The sequence below is a fragment of the Punica granatum genome, chromosome 5 (assembly GCF_007655135.1).
Source record: "Punica granatum isolate Tunisia-2019 chromosome 5, ASM765513v2, whole genome shotgun sequence".
Classification (NCBI taxonomy): Eukaryota; Viridiplantae; Streptophyta; class Magnoliopsida; order Myrtales; family Lythraceae; genus Punica; species Punica granatum.
This window is the reverse complement of record NC_045131.1, coordinates 62,418-84,209: the sequence shown is the minus strand read 5'-3', so window position 1 is coordinate 84,209 and position 21,792 is coordinate 62,418. Positions and strand designations below refer to the sequence as shown.

At 37.1% G+C, this 21,792-nt stretch overlaps 1 protein-coding gene and 2 long non-coding RNA genes across 10 annotated transcripts; 2 read left to right on the top strand and 1 right to left on the bottom strand.

Annotated features, from left to right (window-relative positions):
* Nucleotides 1-481: 481 nt before the first annotated feature.
* Nucleotides 482-15,827, top strand: LOC116208400 (NAC domain-containing protein 45-like). Of its 8 annotated transcripts, none has more exons than XM_031541813.1 (10): nt 482-801; nt 971-1,060; nt 3,364-3,556; nt 10,648-10,690; nt 10,920-11,175; nt 12,174-12,451; nt 12,857-13,252; nt 13,828-14,256; nt 14,533-14,623; nt 14,835-15,827. In XM_031541813.1, exons 5-10 carry the CDS (start codon nt 11,019-11,021, stop codon nt 15,629-15,631), a joined length of 2,148 nt encoding a protein of 715 aa, XP_031397673.1. In that variant the 5' UTR covers nt 482-801; nt 971-1,060; nt 3,364-3,556; nt 10,648-10,690; nt 10,920-11,018; the 3' UTR covers nt 15,632-15,827. The 8 variants fall into 8 exon arrangements, with proteins under 8 accessions (XP_031397673.1, XP_031397672.1, XP_031397668.1 ...); XM_031541812.1 differs by having other exon boundaries at nt 483-801; nt 3,358-3,556; XM_031541808.1 differs by having other exon boundaries at nt 483-846.
* LOC116208402 lies at nt 4,162-5,447 on the bottom strand. Its single transcript, XR_004157063.1, has 2 exons — nt 4,971-5,447; nt 4,162-4,739 (listed from the first exon to the last, which is right to left on the bottom strand). It is a non-coding gene; the product is annotated as an uncharacterized LOC116208402 (long non-coding RNA).
* Nucleotides 15,828-17,534: 1,707 nt separating the features above from the next.
* Nucleotides 17,535-21,105, top strand: LOC116208403. Its single transcript, XR_004157064.1, has 3 exons — nt 17,535-17,969; nt 19,722-20,209; nt 20,831-21,105. It is a non-coding gene; the product is annotated as an uncharacterized LOC116208403 (long non-coding RNA).
* Nucleotides 21,106-21,792: the final 687 nt, after the last annotated feature.

Below are 21,792 nucleotides of genomic sequence, written 5' to 3'. Positions count from 1 at the left end.
ATTGTATCGTTGAATTATGAGAAAAAATATAAAAAAGTAATCATAGTTGAGAGAAAATAATGATTATGTTGTTGAATTGTAGAAAAAATAATGAATAATTGAGAGAATTTAATATTAAAAATTGAATTGAATGGTTAAAAAAAATTTTAAAAAGAAAAAAGTAATAATTGTGTTGTTAAATTGAAGATAAGTGGAGTTGAGTTGAAAATTTTTTTAAAACCAAACACACTAAATGTGCGAAAAAAGCAAAAGTGTAATAAAATAAAGGGATAATGAATAAGCAAGTTGTGTTTATAGTAGGCTGTTAAAAAGAACAAGAAATTGAACCGAAGAGGAGAACCAAACCGAATCAGAGAACCACCGAACCATTTCTAATCGAACCATTTGAACCGGTTTGTTTTCAGTTTGGTTCGATAGGGCATAAATGGTTTAGTTAGTTGCCGAACCCTCTCCAGAAGATTTACTATGGTTAAAATAAACTGAAACCATTTTATTGTATATATATATATATACATATATATTCTCATGTTCACTGTTCTTCTCCTCTTCGACTCACACTCGATACTTAACAGGACGGACAAACACAGACCGAGAGATGGACCAGACGCCACAATGTCCATCCCAACCTAACACCGACGCGACTCCCAACACAGTCAATGCCGACGGTGGTAGCGCGCCCCTCCCCCCCAGGCAGGACCCTCTAAAGGCTGAAGCTAACAAGTTCGTCGACACTCTCCGGCCCTCGCTCTGCCAGCTTTCACTGCTTTCCAATTCGAGTCTTCAACGGTCCCACACGGTCGAGTTGAGCATCCGAGCTAATTGGCGAGTTCTCGATTGTCGATTGAAGTTCGATTTGCATATCCCTAACCCTAATTTCGATTTGCATACCCCTAACCCTAATTTCGATTTGCACAATCTGATTGAGTCTCTCTCTCTCTCTACTCTCACACTTTCACTTTGAATCTCTTAGGTCCGTCTACGGTGTAGTTCAGCCCTTGTCCACTGCGTAGCTGAGCTGAAGTTCGTCTGCCTCCAGCCATCTGCCTAATGATAATTATCGGTAAAATTTTCAAATACGTATAAATTGTCATTAAAAATTTTGAAAAAAAAAATATTTAAGAATGTGTTTGTTTTTTAGTTGAATTGAGTTTTAGTTTTAATTAATTTGTAATGATTGTACTGTTGAAATATGAGAAAAAATGTGAAAAAGTAATGAATAGTAGAGAGAAAGTAATGATTAAGTAATGATTGTATTATTGAATGGTGAAAAAAGTAATGAATAGTTAAAAGAATTTAATATTAAAAATTGAATAAAATGGTTAAAAAATTAAAAAAATGAAAAAGTAATGATTGTATTGTTGAATTGAAGATAAATGGAGTTTAATTAAGTAGAGTTGAAATTTTTTAAAAACCAAATACACCCTAAATCATGATTTTTTTTTTCAATTTGGCATATTAGACCGTGTGAAACCGATTAATCTAACCAAATTGATCGATTCGAAAAATGATTTGGTTATTTGGCTATAAAATGGTTCGTTTGGATCGGTACACAAGTAACCGAACCATCTTTGCTGTTTGATACGGTTTGGTTCGATTTTTGAACAGAACGACAGCATGAACAACCCCAGTTTATAGGTGAAAATGGTCTTTACAAACGCTTCATTCTTGACATTTATAGGTCCAAGAACTCCCCCAATGCCAAGAAATGGAAAAGATATAACAAACAAAGTAATAATCCTATCTAAGGAATATCTAGGAATTGTAATTAGAAATTACTTATTCAATGCTTAAAAAAGCTCAACCAAATATTAAGGAAAAACCATTCAAAATTAAGCCTATTTCCATGTCTTGAGGCCAAATTAACCTTAATTGGATTTAAATTTCGCCTTTCCGCGTGCTAGCTGCCTTTCCTTATCCTTGGCGAACCAAATCTAGGTTGTGACATGGTTTCCGGTCGGGTCCTGCCTGGACGTGGGTCAACGGATCGGAGTCTCATCACGGTTTCTTCCCCCAAAACAATTCAATGGGTTGTTTCCTCGCGTTGGGCTGCTGGGCCTTCTTCCCCGTCATCTGGCCTTGAATAAGTGAGCCCTAACCCAAATCATTGGATCGGGCCTCTTCGCCATGTATTGGCCCTTATTTCAAAGTCTCAAAAAATCCGGCTCACGTCCTTATGTCCCAAATACCGCGAAACGTGGAAAATATGTGTAAATTCTCTGTAATTGCTCCTACCTTCATTACCAGACCCACCAAGTACCACCACTAGTCTTCACATAGATACGTAAGTATGTACATACCTCTGGAGGCTGTACAGCTTAAGTACGTACACACACACGCACATATATATATAACTAGGGCGGGACAGGAGTTGGATGATAATGTTTTGTTGTAACACAATGCAAATTGCAACTCAAAATCGAGTCTAATCAATCAATTTTAAGCATACTGCTGTAACTTGTTAATAACTAATTAACTGGCCTTTCTTAAGTTGCATCAACACACAGTTCTCACAGCTTACTAGCTGCTCTAATTTACTGCGCTTACTGTTAGGTATGTACTAGTGAATTCATTTTTCCTAACCATCCACTTCTTAGACTATGTTCGGCGCTGGTCTCAATTTGAATATCTCAAATGAGCTCATCACTGCCATATAATCGCAAGATCATTTAAAAACACAATCAACTATAATTTATTTTTTAATTGGAACCTATATAAATATTAAATAAAACAAAGTAAAAGGCTATGGGACCCATAGTCAAAAGGCCGTGGCTGTTGCCATAAATCTTGTCGTTGAGGCATTGCCAAAAACGACTAGATTTATAATTTAAAAAAAGAGAGAAAAAAAAAAAAGGAAAATTGATGCTGCGAAGGGCCCTCTGCCACTATGTTTTTGCAGCTCATTGAGTTTCTATCGGAGAGACGCGTCTCTCTGACAGAGACGCCCTAGTGCCCCAGTCTCTGGGCCGAGTCTCTATAGACGCCGGGTGGTGTCTCTGTCGGACTTTAGAGATGAGCACTGGGTTTGGTCTTAACTTCTCCCGCTATTTTTTTTTGTCCATTTTCCCCTTTATCCCCTTTCTTTCTCATTTCTCTCATACGTGGGGCCCACTCAATCAAAATTTATACGTGTGGCATTGTCAATTGCCGCTTCAGCATGTCCAGTTAAAATTAACGAGATGGTAGACATGATGAAAGAGATGAAAGTTCGTATATTTCATTCTAAAAAAAAAGTTTGCTCTAAAATTATAAAAAACGTAAATTTGGTTTTTTAAAAGTAATTTATCCTAAGTATATTAATATTTATTTATTATACAAAATATATAATAATAAATATTTTTTTGTTTGATGATATGCAAGGAGAAGAGAGAAGGCATAAACCCGGAAAAGGGAAAGGCACCGCACCGGAACCGAATGATAAAGGAAAGAAAGAAGGATTCATGAAAAGGAAAAGAATTGGGTGGCTCTCCCTCTGTCTCTCACAAATTTTGCATCAGAGGGAAAAGGATGAGAGAACTAACAAGTGATCCCTACCCTGCCACGTGCCTGCCAAAAGCAGGTCTGGTCCCACATGAGATCTCGTGGTCCACTGGAATTAGAATTGGAATTCTCTGCCATCTAAATATATTCATACATGACCTGACGCTCATGAAGTATATAATTAATCAGTCATAGCGACCTGTGTTGTAGTTTAATTAATGATTTACTTGCTTCAGTGTTTTGGGCCTTACTTGGAAATGGATGAGTTAAAGGCAATTCCATTTCAACTATATATATATATATATATAATTGGGTTGTGATAATAAAGTGGAGGAAGAAAATAAAAAATTAATGATTGTGTTGATGGAAAAAATGAGTGAATAGTTGAGAAAATTTAGTATTAAAAATTGAAATGAATGGTAGTTAAGAAAAAATTGAAGAAAAAATGAAAAATTATAATTGTGCTATTGAATTAAGATAAGTGGAGTTAAAGCAATGTTATCAGAATCGGACCGGACATTGAACCGGTCGAGCTATGCGTTCATGGGTTTATGGGTTCAACTGGGGGTTCGATGAGTCGGACCGCATGTTTAATTATAAAATAAATAAATATTTATTATTTTAAGAAAATAATATAAAATACAAAATAATAATAATATAAATTATGAAATTACTCAACAATAATTTTTATAATTAATTAATTAATTTAATTTCATATCAGATTAATGAGATAAACATCTACATTTATCCAAACTGAAACACATATAACTAAGAGTATAGCTTACAACTTGGGAAAAAACCAAAAGATGGACCACCTCCCCATTTCCTCCGCATAATGAACTTCTAAAAGCAGTACAACAAACTGAGATCTTCACCTACATTGATGCCGATTCCAATTACCTGAAAAACGACCATCTTCTAAACAGAATTGGACAATGGACAAAGATAAGGACTCACCATAAGCTTCGGCTCCATTGAGGCACCAGCGCAGGCAGTGACAGGAAAGCTGTATGAGAAACCTTAAGACACTCAAAGAGACACATACCTCTCTTCCTTTAGCTCGGACGCTCGAAGCTCACATCACGACCACGACCACGACCACGACAACAACACTCCCTTTCAAATCTCTCACAAAAGTAACTCTCGTCCTCCCTTGCACATGAAACCAACAACACCTCTTTCTCACACGGGTATTTCATCAGATACGTACCAAACCAAATTCACCGTTGCCTCCATCCATGTCGATCCGATTCGTTTGCAAACTACAGCTCAAAACAAAGTTAAGGGCATAATTAAAAGATGAAATTTCTCCAATAAATCACTTGTTCACTGATATTTTTTTTTTCCGGTTGATCGATCAATCGATCTCCCTCTCACCATCTCTCTCTCTGTCTCTCAAACTCGCGATCGCTCTTCCCTTCCCCCCTCTTAAATTTGTCCCAGTCATTCATCTCAAGCACCCTTTCGCCCCAGTCACCGCAAGCAAAGCTTACTTTTCAGGTCAAGATGTGCCTCGAAGGAGGAGGAAGAGGAAGCTCCGCTGCGTCTAGACTTTGGCTCCCTGCCATTTCAGGGAGGAATCTACACCCAAGTCGTCGCTCTAGGTCGTCTGCGTCTGCGTTTCAGGGAGGAATCCGCACCCGGGTTATCAGCGTCTGGACTCTGCCTCTACCGGTGAGGAATCCGCACCCCGGTCGTCGCTCTGCTGCGTTTGGACGAGGAGAAGCCTAGAAGAGACAGAAGGAGAAGAGGAAGCTCGAACCTGTTGCAATCTTGCGATGCTTGAGCTCGAAGGAGAAGAGGAAACTCAGCCTCCAGCAGAAGTCACTGACTGATGATGGGCGACGATGACTGAAGACTGGAGTAAAGATGAAGAAGATGACGACTAGGGTTTCATTCAAGTTTCACCATTTCAATCGATTTGGATTTGATTCAGTTGAGCTTTTCGATTTCAAGTCGGGGGATTCAGGTTTCCTTTAAAAATTTCGAACCCATATAACCGGCCGGTTTGAATGGGTTTGATGGGTTTATTTTAAAACCGGCCGGTTTTTTGGAGTCACCGATTTTTTTGTGCATTTTCAGTTTTTAAGCTAACCGGACCGGATAAAGGTCCGATTTTCAGTCCGACCGATCGAACCGTCCGGTCCGATCTGGTTCTGATAACACTGAGTTAAATTGGAATAGAGTAAAAAAAATTACTCCAAAACTAAACAAGGCCTTGATCTTTAAGAATTAATAAATGGTGATATGTACGTCCCGTATAATATAAAAATAAATTTATAAGAAATTCATAATTTGATAGGTTTCGAAGGAAAAAAAGGATCTTGTGAATGAAATTTACATTTTAATCTATACCCTTTTTTCCCTAAAATTAAAATTATTCTTCTCCCTCATAGTAAAAAAGAAATTTATAAAATGGAAAATCTAATAAAAACTTTAATAAAATCTACAAAAATGGCATTTGGTTCTGGGGAGAGAGAAAAGACGGGGAAGAGAGAAAAAGATGGGTATATGTTGTTATTTTATTAATCGTTACGTTCTTGTTTTTAATCTAATGGAAATTAAAAAAATAATCTATTGTGATATGGGTAAAATTAGAGACAGAAAGTGGGATAGATTATCTTTTTCTTCCTTTATAATGGTAAATATACATATATGATGTAATGAGCATTTATCGTCCTCTCCGTCCTCTAAAAATAGAAACCCTAACCTAAGCCACCTCACCAGCCCATCTGGTGCCACCGTCACTGGGATTGGGAAGCTAGGGCCGCCTTTTATCTCTCGATTGTCTTTGTTCGCATGGAATCAAAGAACGTCTAAATGCCTTATGAACTTATTTAATTAATCCCAATAATCTAACCTCGAAACATGTTGTTGACCTACTTCACTGTATTCACTAGAGAATTTTACCGAATACTAGTCATACCGTTAAAAAAAAGGTTGAAATTGAAGCTACAATAGAAAACCCTATATCCAAAAAATTAATGGCTTGTTTGGTTTCAAAGTAGGATTTTAAAATCCTACTTTAACTTAATTCTACCAACAACAAAACAAAATAATTTATACAAAGTCAAAGGGTTGGTCCTATTTATACTACTATTTTTCCACAACAAAACAAAATAACTCATACAAAGTCAAATGGTGGGTCCTATTTATACCACTCTTTTTCAAAATTAAAATCTGATTTTAAAATCCCACTTTGAAACCAAACGCAACATAAGTAATTTGAAAATTTGAAAAAGAATTAGTGAAGCAACAAACCACTTAAAGCAACATATACCAGTCCTTTATGTACATGGCTTTCATGATGGGGACAATAAGAAAGGCTGCCATGAAGAGTGCGAGGCCCGGGTTGACTTTCGAGTAGGCATCAGATTTGTGGTAGTAGAGAAGCGGAGGCAAATGAAGGCTACGAGCATGTAAATGATAGCAAGAGATCTTATGGAAGAGTTGATGCTGAGCTCATGGACGTCAATCGATTAACGTCAACAAGCCTAAGACGTCGAAAAGGAAACACGTTTTCTGAGTAGAGATGGAGGCTGAGACGAGGAACCCAGTGGCAGAGGAACTTGGACCGAGAAGGAGGAAGACGTGCTGAAGGTGGCTGAGGCTCAGAGCTCCGACGTGTTGCAGAAAACCAAGGCAGAGACAAAGAAAGATATAAACAAACATAAATAAAGGCAGGGAGATATAGAGAGCAACACACTTATATTACTTCCACATTTAAATTCTCAAATTCAAAACTTTCAAATTTTCAAATTTTCAAAATTCCATTTTAGCACTAAATGTTTGGTCTTGGGCAACCCATATGTAAGGGTCGGCATAGGGGTTGTTTGTCCGATCCAAAAAAGATGGGTCGACTTTTACATGTTTAGGCCGACCCATTATGGGTCGAAAGGGCCGCTTGCTTAATTATATTATTATGATTAATAATAGATAAGAAAAAATGTGAATAAAATCATTTTTTTTTCCAATTGTTCATCCCTGGAAAAGAGTAAAAAGTAGATAGAACAAGGCCTTGTTTGGCCGACCCAAAAATTTGGGTTGGGTAAAGTCTCGCTTGACATGACCATTTTTTAGGTCGAAATAGGCTGCAACTACATACTATTTGATGGCCCTTTGATTTCCCTTTTTGTTCTTTGCTCCTAATGGCAGCGTGTTACTAGCGTGCTGCCAGTTGTGAATACAAATATTTGAAATAGAATCGGCTTTTCCCAACCATAAAAGGGTCGTCCTATGTACATTTATGGCAACGTGTCCAATAAGGTCAAGAAAGCAGGAGACGTTTAGCGACCTTTACTCCCGATCATTACCAATGGGTCACCCTAAGCACCGCCTGTTTCGACCCATTACGAGAGGGTCGACATACGTAGGGCTGAGACGACCTTTTTTGTCGATTCTTTTGTAAAGGTCGGCTAAAGTACGACCTGGGACAACTTGTTTGCAATAGCCGGAATAGACCCGATCTAGTACGACTAACTTGTGCCAACATTAAATAATGGGTCGCCAAAAATCATACCTATGCCGATCCTTTTTTGTGGGTCGGTATAAGCTTGCCTATGACCATCATTTTTTGCCGACCCATCGGAAAGATTATGCCAAAGACCTGTCTTGGGTGACCAAGTTTTTTGGGTCGCCCCAAACCCATTCCATGGGACTTTTAGTGATCCATTTTGATGGGTCCGCAAAAAATGGTTGCCAAAAATACATTATCTTGTAGTGTGGAACATCTACTCTTTATATAACACACTAGCTCTCTTGCTCCGTAATCCATATCTTTGTGCAAGCTAAAAATATATATATTTTTGAAAAATTATCTCAGTTTTAACTCTTTTGGAATTTGTTAATTTTTTAAAATAGATGGCGGATGAAATAATGGGGAATATTTTTCAAGTAATAGAACATTGAGTTTTCACTTTTTTGTTTTTCAAATTTTTCATGGAAATAGGAGAGTTTTTAGTAATTTATGTATATAACAAAGTTGAACTTTTGAAAAAATGATGGTGATTACGAAATGAAACTTTCCCTTAAATAATAATATATATAAGATAACATATCCATATGTATATGTATATATATATATATATATATATGAAAGTAAGAACATAGTGTGCTCGGTCAGATAGTCTCAGAACGCTCGATTGCTAATCAAAACTTTCATGGTTTTTAAAATTTTAAATTTTTATAAAATATTTTAATAAAAATTTGTTAAAATTTTCAAACGATTTTTCAGGATAAAATCTAATAAAGGATTTTTTTATTTTCTCATGAGATATGGTCAGTCACATAATATTTAATAAATCACAAACTTTTGAATTTTTAAATTCAACATGGTTTTGAGTTTTCTCAATGTTTAATATCGAATATTAAATTAACATATTCAAATTTGAATTTTCTAATGTTGATTATTTGATGGAATTTTCTCCTTTTTTTAGTTTTTCTAATTTCTAAATATTTTTTAATGAAAACACTTTAATATTTAAAAGATATTTTATGATAAGATCTGAATAAAATAGAATATTTTCTTATTCAATATTAGTCATATATATATATATATCTAATACAATATACTTTTATTGATAAAAAAAACTATAAAGGGACACGAGAGTCCTACTCACGAGAATCAAGCACACAATCTCTTATTATCAATTGAATGTTGTTTACACTACGCCAAACTCACTTCCTCATATATCTTATATCTTATATTGTATCATTATTTAAGTGAACAACCCGATTTTTTAAACTACCACCTCATTTATAGGGTGGTTAAAAATTTGAAAGTCACAGTGTCACACTTATTCTTGGTTCAAATATGACAAAATTCAAAATAAAATAGAGGAATTAAAAGACAATATTGTCTATTTAACAATATTCTCCACGTTTCTTTTTTTCCTTCCATGTTCCAACCTCTATTTATTTTGCTCTCTCTCCTCTTAACATCTAAATCCATGTTCTATCACATTTCTATTGTTTCGTGTTAAAATTTTATTTTCAACTCTTACTTTTTATTTTTCTCAATATTAATTTTTTTCTCTTTCAAATTAATCCACCCATAAGCATATTGGAAAAATCCATTATAGTTGTCACGTGGTATGCGCGAGTAGAGTCTAATATATACGAACAAATAGTTTAATATCCATCAAATCTAAAACAAATAAAATATTGGAAAATTTGGTATACTCATAGATGGAAAGAAATAGAAGGCCAATTTAATATGGAGTAAGGGAATTTTCTAATTTTTACTTAAGATTGATAAGTATTTTATATACTGGAAAAGAAAAACAATTGATAAGTAGAGGAATTATAGTGGCACATATTATCATTTAGTATCAAGATGTTATAAATTCTATTTTCGTAAATGGAGTTACTTATGCCAATTCATTTAGATTTTCACTTCTTTGTATTACGACATAAACCTCCTTCGTAATAATTAGAAAAAAAAAAGAATTTTAAAAAAAGAAGATAAAAGAAAATAAAAGAAACGGAGAGAGAGAGAGAGAGATATGGGCAGCGCCGCAATTTCTTTATCAACGACTCATTAACCTCCGCGCTGCGATCTCTCCCTTTGATGGGGAGAAAAGAAGAAGAGGGGGGGGGGGGGGGGGGGGGGTGGTGGGGGTGGAGAGAGAGAGAGAGATACTTGGGACAGGACAATTTGCATGGAACCAGGAATCGCCATGTGAATGTGAATGGACATTACATTACAATATGGAGAAGCTCAGAATCCAAGAAAGGACAAAGGAAGAACCCAAGTATCTTTCTTCTCTCTCTCTCTCGACATCGTCATGTATCATCATCTGAAAGCTAAAGCACAAAGCCGGAAAGGAAGAAAGAGAGAGATCGAAGCTGCAGCTGATGATATTAAGCTTGCGAGGAACGATAATGAGAATATGTAAAAACTCACGAATGAGAGCTAAAAAGAAGGGAAAAAAAATGTGTTTATTAAAAAACTAAATTATCAATTATAAATTAAACAAAAAGATAAAGTGTGGTGAGGGGTGGCAGCCTCCCTTCCTTTCTCTCTCTCTCTCTCTCTCTCTCTCTCCTTTTCTTTTCTCTCCTAGCTAGCTCCTTTCCTTGTTGCTTTGCTGCTATTAATTGGAACTGGGAACCCCGATGATCTATTCCTGATCTCCCTTCTTCTCTGATCTTCTCCCTGTCGTGCAACAGCAACTCTTGTTTCTCTACGCAACGCAGGCTAGCCGATAATTAGGTAGGCCTCTCTCTCTCTCTCTCTCTCTCTCTCTCTCTCTCACACACACACACACACACGCAGATATACATATCTGTCTATATCTATGCATGTATAGATGTCTATGTATCCCAGCTGGTGATATATATATATAAATATGTATATTTGTGTGCTTGCTTATTCGGTTTATTTCCCCGAGCGGCTGGGTTCACAATCTGATGTAGTTTATTTGTCTTTCATTTTACCACAGAAGGTTGATCTCCCAAGACTTGCACCCCCAATATTACTATAGCAGGAGAGTCAATATAGAAGAAGGAAGAAAGACACAAAGAAAGAAAGAAAGAAGAAGATGGCTCCTGTTGCATTGCCGCCGGGTTTCCGTTTCCATCCTACTGATGAGGAACTTGTCGCTTACTATCTCAAGCGAAAGATTAATGGACGCAAGATTGAGTTAGAGATCATCCCCGAGGTTGACCTCTACAAGTGTGAACCTTGGGACTTACCCGGTATTAACTCTTATACATTTTACGTTTAATTGTTACTAATAAATCTTTAATTTCCCATACACACATATATATATATATGCCTGGGTAACGTAGAGCCATCACTTTATTTTCGGTGAACATAAAGCCGTCACTTTGGTATTCAATAAGTCTTTACTATAAAATCTCTTGTGCCACAGCTAGCTGTGACATAGAAGTTACAAAAATTTATCAAACTTACGTGTCTATAGAATTTAATAAATTCTTCGGGTAGTGAAGAATCTTATGAATTTATAAGGGACGCACTATATATATGCATACATTGGATGATTTTGATGAGGCAATATTCATTAAGTGAAATTTTAGCATGCTTATATTTAATTGTCAAATTAATACCTAAACCCTCGGATCTTGTTCAGAAAAAAGAAAAGTTTCAGATTAATATATTTACTACAATGAGCTGCTTAGAGACTTTTATTTCATTTAGATATCTATATATATCTGTCTCTGTGTGTGTGTATTTATATATAGATATGGATTAAACGGAGGTACTAATCTCCAAATTTAGAGTCTGTTTCAGCAGAATATGAAAAGACAAGGTGAAGGTCTAAGTGGGAGACCAAGTCAAAAAGCTTATGAGAAAAGCGAAAGGATTTGCTCCTCATCATCATTTCTTTCTAAATTGGCTCCAGCTTTCCATATTATATTGTCATTCTTTAGTAAATATACATATTATACCGCCCTTTGCGTATAAATATATATATATATATATATATTTCTCTTTTTTTTTTTTTGGTGAGGCATATAGCATGTCTATGAAGAAAATGTTCAAGAGGGGGAGAAGTAGAGTGGAAGAATATTGATTCGTCATATAATTTTTCTTTTTTACTATATCGGGCAGCGCTAGTGTGCACAGTAATTTATTAATTTGTTATCTAATACATAAGAAATGCATCCTGCATAACCTAGAGTTACTACACAAACATCTGAAAGAGGTGTGTATATATATATATATGGTGCAGGGAAGTCATTGCTACCTAGCAAGGATCTTGAGTGGTACTTCTTTAGTCCTCGTGACCGAAAGTACCCCAACGGCTCGCGCACTAATCGAGCAACTAAAGCAGGATACTGGAAGGCCACTGGAAAGGATCGGAAAGTGAATTCACAAACTCGAGCTGTGGGCATGAAGAAGACATTGGTTTATTACCGGGGAAGAGCTCCGCATGGTTCTCGCACAGATTGGGTTATGCATGAATATCGCCTTGATGAGAGGGAGTGCGAAAACAATTCTGGCTTGCAGGTACAACCTTAAACTTTTTTCCCCGTAAACAATTCTGCTTATTATTTAGGAGACAATTCAAAATTTGGTAGTTACTAAAACTTGAACCAAAAAAAACAAAAATGAAATGTTTCGACTGATTCCCGGAATGCCTATTATATATATATGATATGCCATATATATAGTTCTATATATGAAGCTGGGTAGGTAGCTAAAGCTGAGAGAAACTAATTACATGGTCTACTATTATGTAGCTAGGACATTATGCTTATTCCCTGATCCCCACCAATGGTTGAAAGATATAGTCCCAAATGCTTCTTCTGGGCGCTCGCGCACATACAAATATATATATTTATATGTATATATTGATAGAGAACTGGTAGGAATTTAATAATAAGCTTTTCCCTTGATTGATCAAATGTGAAGGATGCATATGCACTGTGCCGTGTGTTCAAAAAGAGTGCGATGAATTTACAAAAAGTTGGAGATCGATACATTACAACCATGGGAAACCAAAGAGCGTCATCGTCATCATCAGGAGACTTGTATTCATCGGCGCTAGGCGGAAGATCAGTATGTGAAGAACTACTGGAGAATACCAGCTATTCATTATATTCACTGAATACAAGCTGCTCTCCGCGGAGCATCAGCATCATCGAATCATCATTCGATGACTATGCCGGAATGTGCGATTCAAAGACATGGCCAGGGCAGTCCTCATTAGACCTAGAAGAAGCTCTCGGCATTAATGCTGTTCCTCCATTCTCAGATCATGCTGCCGTTGCTGCTCCTGCTCCTATCATACACTACCCTCCTTCTCAGGTAATATTATATATATGTGTGTGTGTGTGTGTGTAACGCCTTTTTCCTTTCTCTCCTTCTCCTGCTCTTCTTAAATTCTTTCTTTCTTCTTTAACTTCTTGCTTTAATATTCTCTCTCTAGTTGTTTTTTCTTTTTTTTTCCCTAGTATTTTAAAACAGAAAAGGGTATATTTGTTTCAATTTAATCAAAATAAGTGCTTAAAAGTTAATTACAAGTTAGTTATAAGGGAAAAAGAATGAGAGAAAGAGAGAAATATGAGAAATGGGTTTTATACTACTTAATTATCAAGTAAAAAATTACTTAACGAGTTAAACAAAAATATTTGATTTAATGAAATATGTCCTTTTTTTCACTTATTGGTGCCGTTTTTAATTCACAAAACATATTCTCATCCTTATCATTTATCCACTCTTCGTATACATTTCTTTCTTTAACTAATTAAGTGCTTATTTTTTAAGCACTTAATTTATCAAACGCCACCAAAGATAAAAATATTAACTAATTATCTGTCTCTCTAGTTCACGTGTGCAAGCTAGCTTATATATCTATGGGGGTTATGCAATTATATATGCAGGATGATGTAGCACTAGAGTGCGCAAGGTTGCAGCACAGGCTATTAGCTCCGGTGCTTTCGCCATTGGAGATGGGCGACTTCCAGCCTGATCGAGAATATCATCGCAGCAGTGGTAACAACTTCCCAATACGTGAGAGCGCATCCAATGAGTCCTCTCATGACATCATAGAGGAAATTCTATCCATTGCTCAAGCCTCCCAAGATCTATTACAGCACCATCAATCTTACTCACACCCTAAATATCATGGGGTTGGAGAAAATTACAATAATTATTCTCCAATAATAGAAGACTTCAGCTTCTCAAGACACATGGGGCACAATACAAGCATCGGGGCCATAGAGATTGGAGATGTGGATAAGGATGCCACGGGATACTGCAAAGCAGAGAACTTGAGATGGGTTGGAATGACAAACAAAGACCTAGAGAAGGTAAATTAATTCACCAGATATATATATATATATATATATATGTATGTATGTATTTTAACAGTTGATTAATATTGTTAATAGCTGGTTCTGATGATTGTTTAGATGCTTATGGTTGTACTAGATGGGTGGTTGTTTTAATGGTGTATATGTCATTTGATCAATGAATTACCACTTATCCAAATACATATATTGTTAATAATTCCAATTTGGGTCCCAGGAGTAGTCCATATATATGTAATAGCCTGTTGATGTGGATTATTCTGGTTTTCTTTCCAGTCTTTTGGAGAAGAAAACAAGCAGCTGCTCATCCCCATAGAGAGCATCTCATCAACCTTCCAGAAAGGGGAAAAGAAGCAGCAAGTGCAAGGTAACTATAACCTAATCAATTAATTTAACAACTGACCGGTTCTAATCAAAACAGCTGATCAGCCTGGCTAGCTAAATGATCCCTTGGTCTCAATATTATATATATTGTTGTTCATGAATGATCTGAGAATATTAAGTCTTACGTACTTGTATAACATTATCGCATGTGAGATCGATTATGAATGCATTTTGCATATGAACGCACTATGCAGGAGAAGTGACGCAGAGCAGCAACCAAGACAAGGAACTCGATGATTTCCCACTCTCATTCTTCAGCGAAGAAGACCATGATGTCAACTTTACAGGCAGCGCTGGCGGCTGCAATTCTGGAGGAAGCTCCCCTAATAGCATCCAAGTCATGGAGGAAGTCAAAGTAAGCCACGGAATGTTTATTGCGACTCGCCAAGTAGCTGAGACCTTCTTTCATCAGGTGGTGCCATCACAAACTGTGAAGGTCCAAAACCTTCACTTAATGAAGCCAATGTCGTCCATGCCCAACACCCCATCAGCGAGTAATCAAGCTGGGGTTCAATGGGAATCATCGTTAATAGCAGCACAGGGAAGATGCGGCTGCGCTAGTAGACCTCTTCTGAGTCTGTGTGGAAGGAAATCTATGACAATAACGACGTGGATTGAATCAGGAAGTTCGATATTGTGCATGCTGGGGATCATGTGGATTATGTGTATTATTCATCTCGGGGATGAAATAGCATACAAGATGATGCTGATAGACACTCACTTCCTCTCCGGGGAGGATGTGGCCGCCCCCCAGGCAATGAACAGACGAAGAAGGGAGGGATCCGCGAAATGGAGTAATAATAATTATAACGAGACGCAGCATCAGCATCAGCATCATCTGACCGTCGTCTCACCACCTGGACTTTTCAATCGCAAAGGGATTCTTGGTGTGCGCTTGAGGAGGATTGGGTTCCTTCTCACCATTGCTTTGGCTTTTTCTGCTGTCTGGGTCAACCACATATTTCTTTCTTTCTTTCTTTTTTTCAACTAGTTTTTTTTTTCGGTGGACTTAAACTAATTATTTCCGTCAAATAATTAATCTTTTTTTTCCCCTTTTACTCTCTCTTATCATTTAGATATATAAGGAGCCGGTCAATTTTAATTTCCATTTGTTGTATAACTAGGGTAGTCGTCGGATGCAACTAGCTTGTTACACATGCTAATACATGATACACATATGTGAATTATGATACTCTTTATCATAGAAAAAAATTATTATATATGATAATCTTTTCGATCAAATTTCGCACTTTTGATTCTCAGTTAGTTATTACCATAATATATCGGGCGTTTTAGGAAAACAGGGAAAAATACTGGAGAATGCAGCATATCATATATGAAGAATATAGCATATTTATTACCACAATGGAAAAATACCGGACAGAGAATATAGCTCTCTCTCTCTCTCTTTGTTTTTTTCTGGCCACGAAAGGCACCATGGTTGAGGAATGGATTTTAGTGTAGAGATATAAAATGCCGATTCAGAACCAAAAGATTCCATATTAAATCACAAGTCAGATTTATGTACCATTTTATTTTGCTTTATTTCATATCCTTATACTAATTTCATGTGCCTCTCTTATAATCGAAAAAAAGGTAGTGTGATCGTGGCACAATTTTTCAGAGGGTCACCAAAGATCCATTTTATTAGTGATCGACTATCATTGGGCAAGATCAGAGGCGTCATTTGGAGTTTTCTCGCCCATTTTTATTATTATCCGACGTTTAAAAGTATCCCGAAAAGTGTCTCTTTTGCTGATTGAAGGATCATAATGGTATGGACATGTTACTTAAATAAAAATCAATAGGGGAATTTACCTAAAATGGCCTATGATTTACCCGTTTTGTCAAATTTATTATATGCTTTTTTTGTCAAATATATGTCATGGTTTACTTTTTGCATCAAATCTATCACGGCGTTATCTTTTCCGTCGACATCTAACGGTCGTGCTGACGTGACGCTTACGTGGCAAGTGTGACCCACTATCTCTCCACATGCCACGTCAGCACGACCGTTAAATGTTGACGGAAAAGATAACGTCGTGATAGATTTGATGCAAAAAGTAAACCATGTGATAGATTTGACAAAACGGGTAAACCATGGGTCATTTTAGGTAAAAATCCCAAATCAATATGAGTTAAGTTTTTTTTTTTCCTCCCGTTTATCCAAACCCCAATTAGCTTCTTTTGGGGTGAACTACATGGTCGAAACCCTAAATATGACAAGTAAAATTAGGTAGTACAAGGATGATGCATGGAGGCCCCATAAACATCACCAAACAGCAAAACGCCTAACCCAGTAGGGCAAGTAGACAAGTAATGGTCCCTTAACGAAAAGTGAAAAGTAAAATCGACAATCAATCAGTACAAGAATTTCCTTCTCGATATGAATGACAAATAGTGATAATCCGTGTCGTAAAATAAGATTACGTATATCCTGAACCAGGCCCCCATTCTAGCCTTATACAAGCTGTCTTGAGGTGAAGAAGTGAAGAATTATCTCTTAATCAACTTCAAGAATGATCCTACGAAAAATCCCGTGCCCATGACATCTCGAGCCCAGTCTAAAAATCAATTTTTGTCATTATTTTTTTTTCCCGTTATACACCCTGAAAATCATTTATCCTTGCAATTAGTAAGGGTGTGCACGGATACCGGGTATACCCGGAACTGGTGAGAACCTACCCGTTAGGATAGGGTCCGGATAGCTCGTATTGAAAATAGAATAAGGTTTGGGTATTAAAGTAAGGAACTGGTGAAAATCGGTTCCGATTCCGATTCCGATTCTTACATATATGGTACCCAGAACCAGAACCAGAATCAGAACCAGTATCCGGAACCGGTATCCAGAACCGCCGGTTTCATTAATTTAAAAAAAAAATCTGAAACCTAACAGTAACACCAAATCCCTAGCCCTCATTGCCGCCTTAGCAAATTTCACCTTGAAGGAGGAAGAAAGCCCAAAGCCTAATCGCAAGAGTTAGAGAGTCGACTCTGACATTCGACTTCGTCGCCGCTGTTCCTTAGTCCTCTCCACTCCACTCCCTCATCTCATCTCATCTCGCAGCAGCTCACCGTTCCTCTCCACTCATCGTCGTGACCGACCGTCGTCGATCTACTCGAGTTGCTCCTGCCCTGCTTTAGTTCAGGTAAGTAGAGGTACTCCGCATCTCATATGCAAGAGGGAGAGGGAAGTTTGATGGGGAACAATGTCGTATCTTCTGCCGCACCTGCACTCGTGACAAGCTGTGGATCAGGCAATCCTAGCTGAGGAGGAGCGCCTCGCCGTCATCTGATTCGGCCACGATTGGGATGAAACCTGTATACAGGTATCGCAAAAATTGAGCTTGAAATTGATATCGAGTTCAATTGAATTGTGATTGATTCCCTGTTCTAGTGCTCTGCTCCATCTCTTCCTCTCCGAGTTAGGGTTTCTTGTCTTCCGCTGTTCTCTTCGATGCTACTGATCACCGATATTAGGGTGCTTGGCTGTTGAAATCTCTACTTTTGAGATGGTCTTGGAACGATTTCTTTGCTTGGCGTTGATTGAAATTGTTAGAATATGGTCAATCACTTTCACTTTTATTCAATTTTCCTCTGTTTCTCAAGCGTTCAGATGCCTTGGATACCTACCCACCATTTCTATTGTGCAAAGCAGCCTCTTTGATTAATTAATAATCAAGAGCCTTTCTAGGTGTTCAACTGTCTCTTATGTAATATTGAAGTTGAGTGATCTTGAAATCTGCTGTCCGGGCCATAGGATTGGTCTGCAAACGTCATGGAATTCCACAACTTACTTTATGTTTGTTTTTCGGATTCTTTGCGTAGTCAACTCTTATAGAAATCGCTACTACAGCTCATGACAAATAATTTTGAGGGAGACCATAATCAATGATGAGTTTACAATACATTTGTCTGTACATTTCATTTCAGCCACTGGAAGTTGTGTTCCGTTCCAGATTGAGTAAATATTGAAATTGGGCTATCGATATTATTATTGGCAGTAGTTTCATTATAGGGATGGAATATTGCCCTAGTCCATCCATCCATTGAGTTAACTCATTCCCTTCTACCAAATCTTCAATGCTTCTATCTTCTCTTTTCACCAAACAAAAACCTTAAACTCCGGTTTTTTCACCTTGTCTTTCCTTCTCTCTTTTCACCACCACCACCAACTACTGTAGGCTTGTCTGATTATGGATGATATATTTTTTATTTTATTTAGCGAGATAAAAAATTTACAGGTTCCAACAGGGTACTCGGAACCTGTGGTATAATACAGGTTCTGGGTAGGTTTCGGTTCTAGGATTCAATAGGGTAGGGTCCGGTTCTAAAATCTTGAAACCGGTCCCTTACAGGGTAGGGTCCGAGTATTGAGAAAAAAACAGGATACCCGGAACCGAACACCCCTAGCAATTAGGGATGAGGGTGTTTTTTTTTTTTCTCCATAGTCTCATATATAGAAGGGAGAAGCACTGCAAAGTCATTTGCCAATTAAGAAATTTCCCCTTAAAGCAAATATTTTGATTTCGAGTTTTTTGAATGGAGAAAATTCGTTATTATGAGAGCTTTACTCTTTGATAGGTAGATCGAACTCAAACTAAATTAGTCGGGATTCGTTAGATTCTCGGATACCATGGTCTACACCAAAAAAATGCAATTCATTATTTACCCAAAATTTGACTGACAAAAGTTACCAAGTGATTGCTTAGTTTTACTGAAAAAAAAAATTGATCAAAGGAAAGATTCTCTAGTCGTTAAAGTTACCAAGTGATTGCTCATGGAGTTGGCAAAAATTATTGCAGCTCAGACCCCTAATTCTACCTTATATAGGCTGCAAAATTCGAACAGGTTTGAATATGTCCTTCTGGTATGACCCTTGGTTATCACTGGGGCCATTAACCCAGTATTATGACATAGTATTTCCCAACTATTAGGGAGCAAGCTAAGTTATGCACAGTGATTGTTGATTGAAGATGGAGTTGGCCAAGAGGCCCTGAACCTCAGGCTACCTCAATCCATGCTTTAGCTGCAAAAGTTGAATTTACTTCCAATGACACATTCGTTTGGACACTTCACAGGACTAATTAGGACACCACTTCCAGTGCTTGCAAATGTCTAAGACCGAGAGGGCAAAAAGTAGGATGGACTGGAGCTGTTTGGTTCAATGGGCACACCCCTAAAGCAATATTCATGAGCTGGTTTTATCTGCTGGACTGATTAAGCACAAAGGACAGGTTAGCTAAGTGGATAGTTGAAGTTCGAGTCCGGGAATGAGAATTTTGTGGTAATCACTTGGAGACACGTGATCATCTTCTCTTTGGCTGCCCTGTTACTCAAGCAATTTGGCGAAGTCTGATGGCTAGAATTGGCTTGCAGAGAGGTCTTATTGACTGGTTCTCTGAACTGAGTTGGATTTCCTCTCTTAGAGGCAAGAAGTTGGATACAATTTGCTTGAAGCTTATGTGGACACACTATATCTATTGGATGTGGCGTGAGAAAAATGCAAGGATTTACAAGAAGGTGTCGATTGCCTACTTCAACCTCATTGCAACATGTTCTTGCTGATGTGAGAAAACGAGTTTTTGCTTTTCATAGTTTCTCATCAAAGCTTCAATACTAGAATTAGGCTCCATAGAGACAGAAGCATTAGACGGGCCCAAACGTCTCAAAGTTGAGACGGATTTTTTTGGTAAAAAGACATAAATTCTTGTCTTTATAAGGAGAGACAACCATTTCCGTCTAGTCTCTATCCAATAGACGGAAGTGGAGACGAAAACGTCAGACGGTTAAAGTTAAGGGAGGGATATTACCGTCTTGTCCTCCGTCTCATGTGACCAATGAGACAAATAAGTCCGTCTCTCACTCTATCTCTATTTTGAGACAAAACTGTAGACGAAAATTTTTGTCTCTTCAGGTTGTGAGAAGGAAATTTTTGTCTCTTTCTAGCCATAAGTATAAAATACAGAATCGTCCTTTCACTCGTAATACTTCACTTGAAACTTCTTTCTCTCTTCTTTCTGTAAACCCGAACCTGGGGTTTCAAAAATCTTCAATCCCATATTGTTGGTGGACTTAAAGTTCCTAATGTGGTTTGAAAATTACGTAAGTAGACTAACAATATCCATGTACATATATATGTATATTTTAATGGCTAATTATGTAAAATTCATATTTGCATGTATAACAGATGGATCATCCAAGCAACCATGAGGCAAACCACAATTACAATACTTGGCCCAAGGTCCTATGAGAGAGGTTACGAAGTGGAAACAATACTTCGTCAATGGTTTTAAATTTGACACAATGGAGAATAATGAAGGTAAGTTGATAAATAATAGTAGAGTTTGGGTTAAAGGGAATGTTAGTGCAGGCATAAGAGATTACTATGGGATATTGAAGGAAGTCGTTGGAGTACATTAACTTGGAGAACCAATGAAAGTGATAGTCTTGTTTATGTGTGAATGGTTCGATCAACTCCCAAAAATGACACCCGCGTAATCCATCTGAAATATCAGATGGTGCGTGTCAAGGTTATGCGCCGGTATCAAACCCATGATCCCTTCATTATTCCTCAACAATGCCACCAAGTTTATTTTGCTAAATACCTTGGCAAAATCAAAGCTAAAGAAGATCGTTGGGCTGTCATTAAATCAAAAATCGTTGACTGTGTAGAAGTTTTAGGTTGTGTTTGGTTTTAGAGTTGAGTAGAGTTTAGTTTTGATTTTAATTAATTTGTAATAATTGTGTTGTTGAATATGAGAAAATGTGTGAAAAAGTAATGAATAGTTGAGAGAAAGTAATTGTTGTATTATTGAATTGTGAAAAAAGTAATGAATAACTGAGAAAAAGTAATGATTGTGTTGTTGAATTGTGGAAAAAATAATAAATAATTGAGAGAATTTAGTATCAAAAATTGAATTGAATGGTTTAAAAAATTAAAGAAAAATGGAAAAGTAATAATTATATTGTTGAATTGAAGATAAGTGGAGTAGAGTTAAAAATTTTTCTAATATCAAACGGGCCCCTAGATTCTTTAGAAGTGGCCTATCAAAATGATGAGCATGAATGCGTATGAAGTACAATGCTTAATCTCGATGACATTAATGATCCAACATTAGTCGACAGAGCTGTATTCGAAGAAGTGGATAG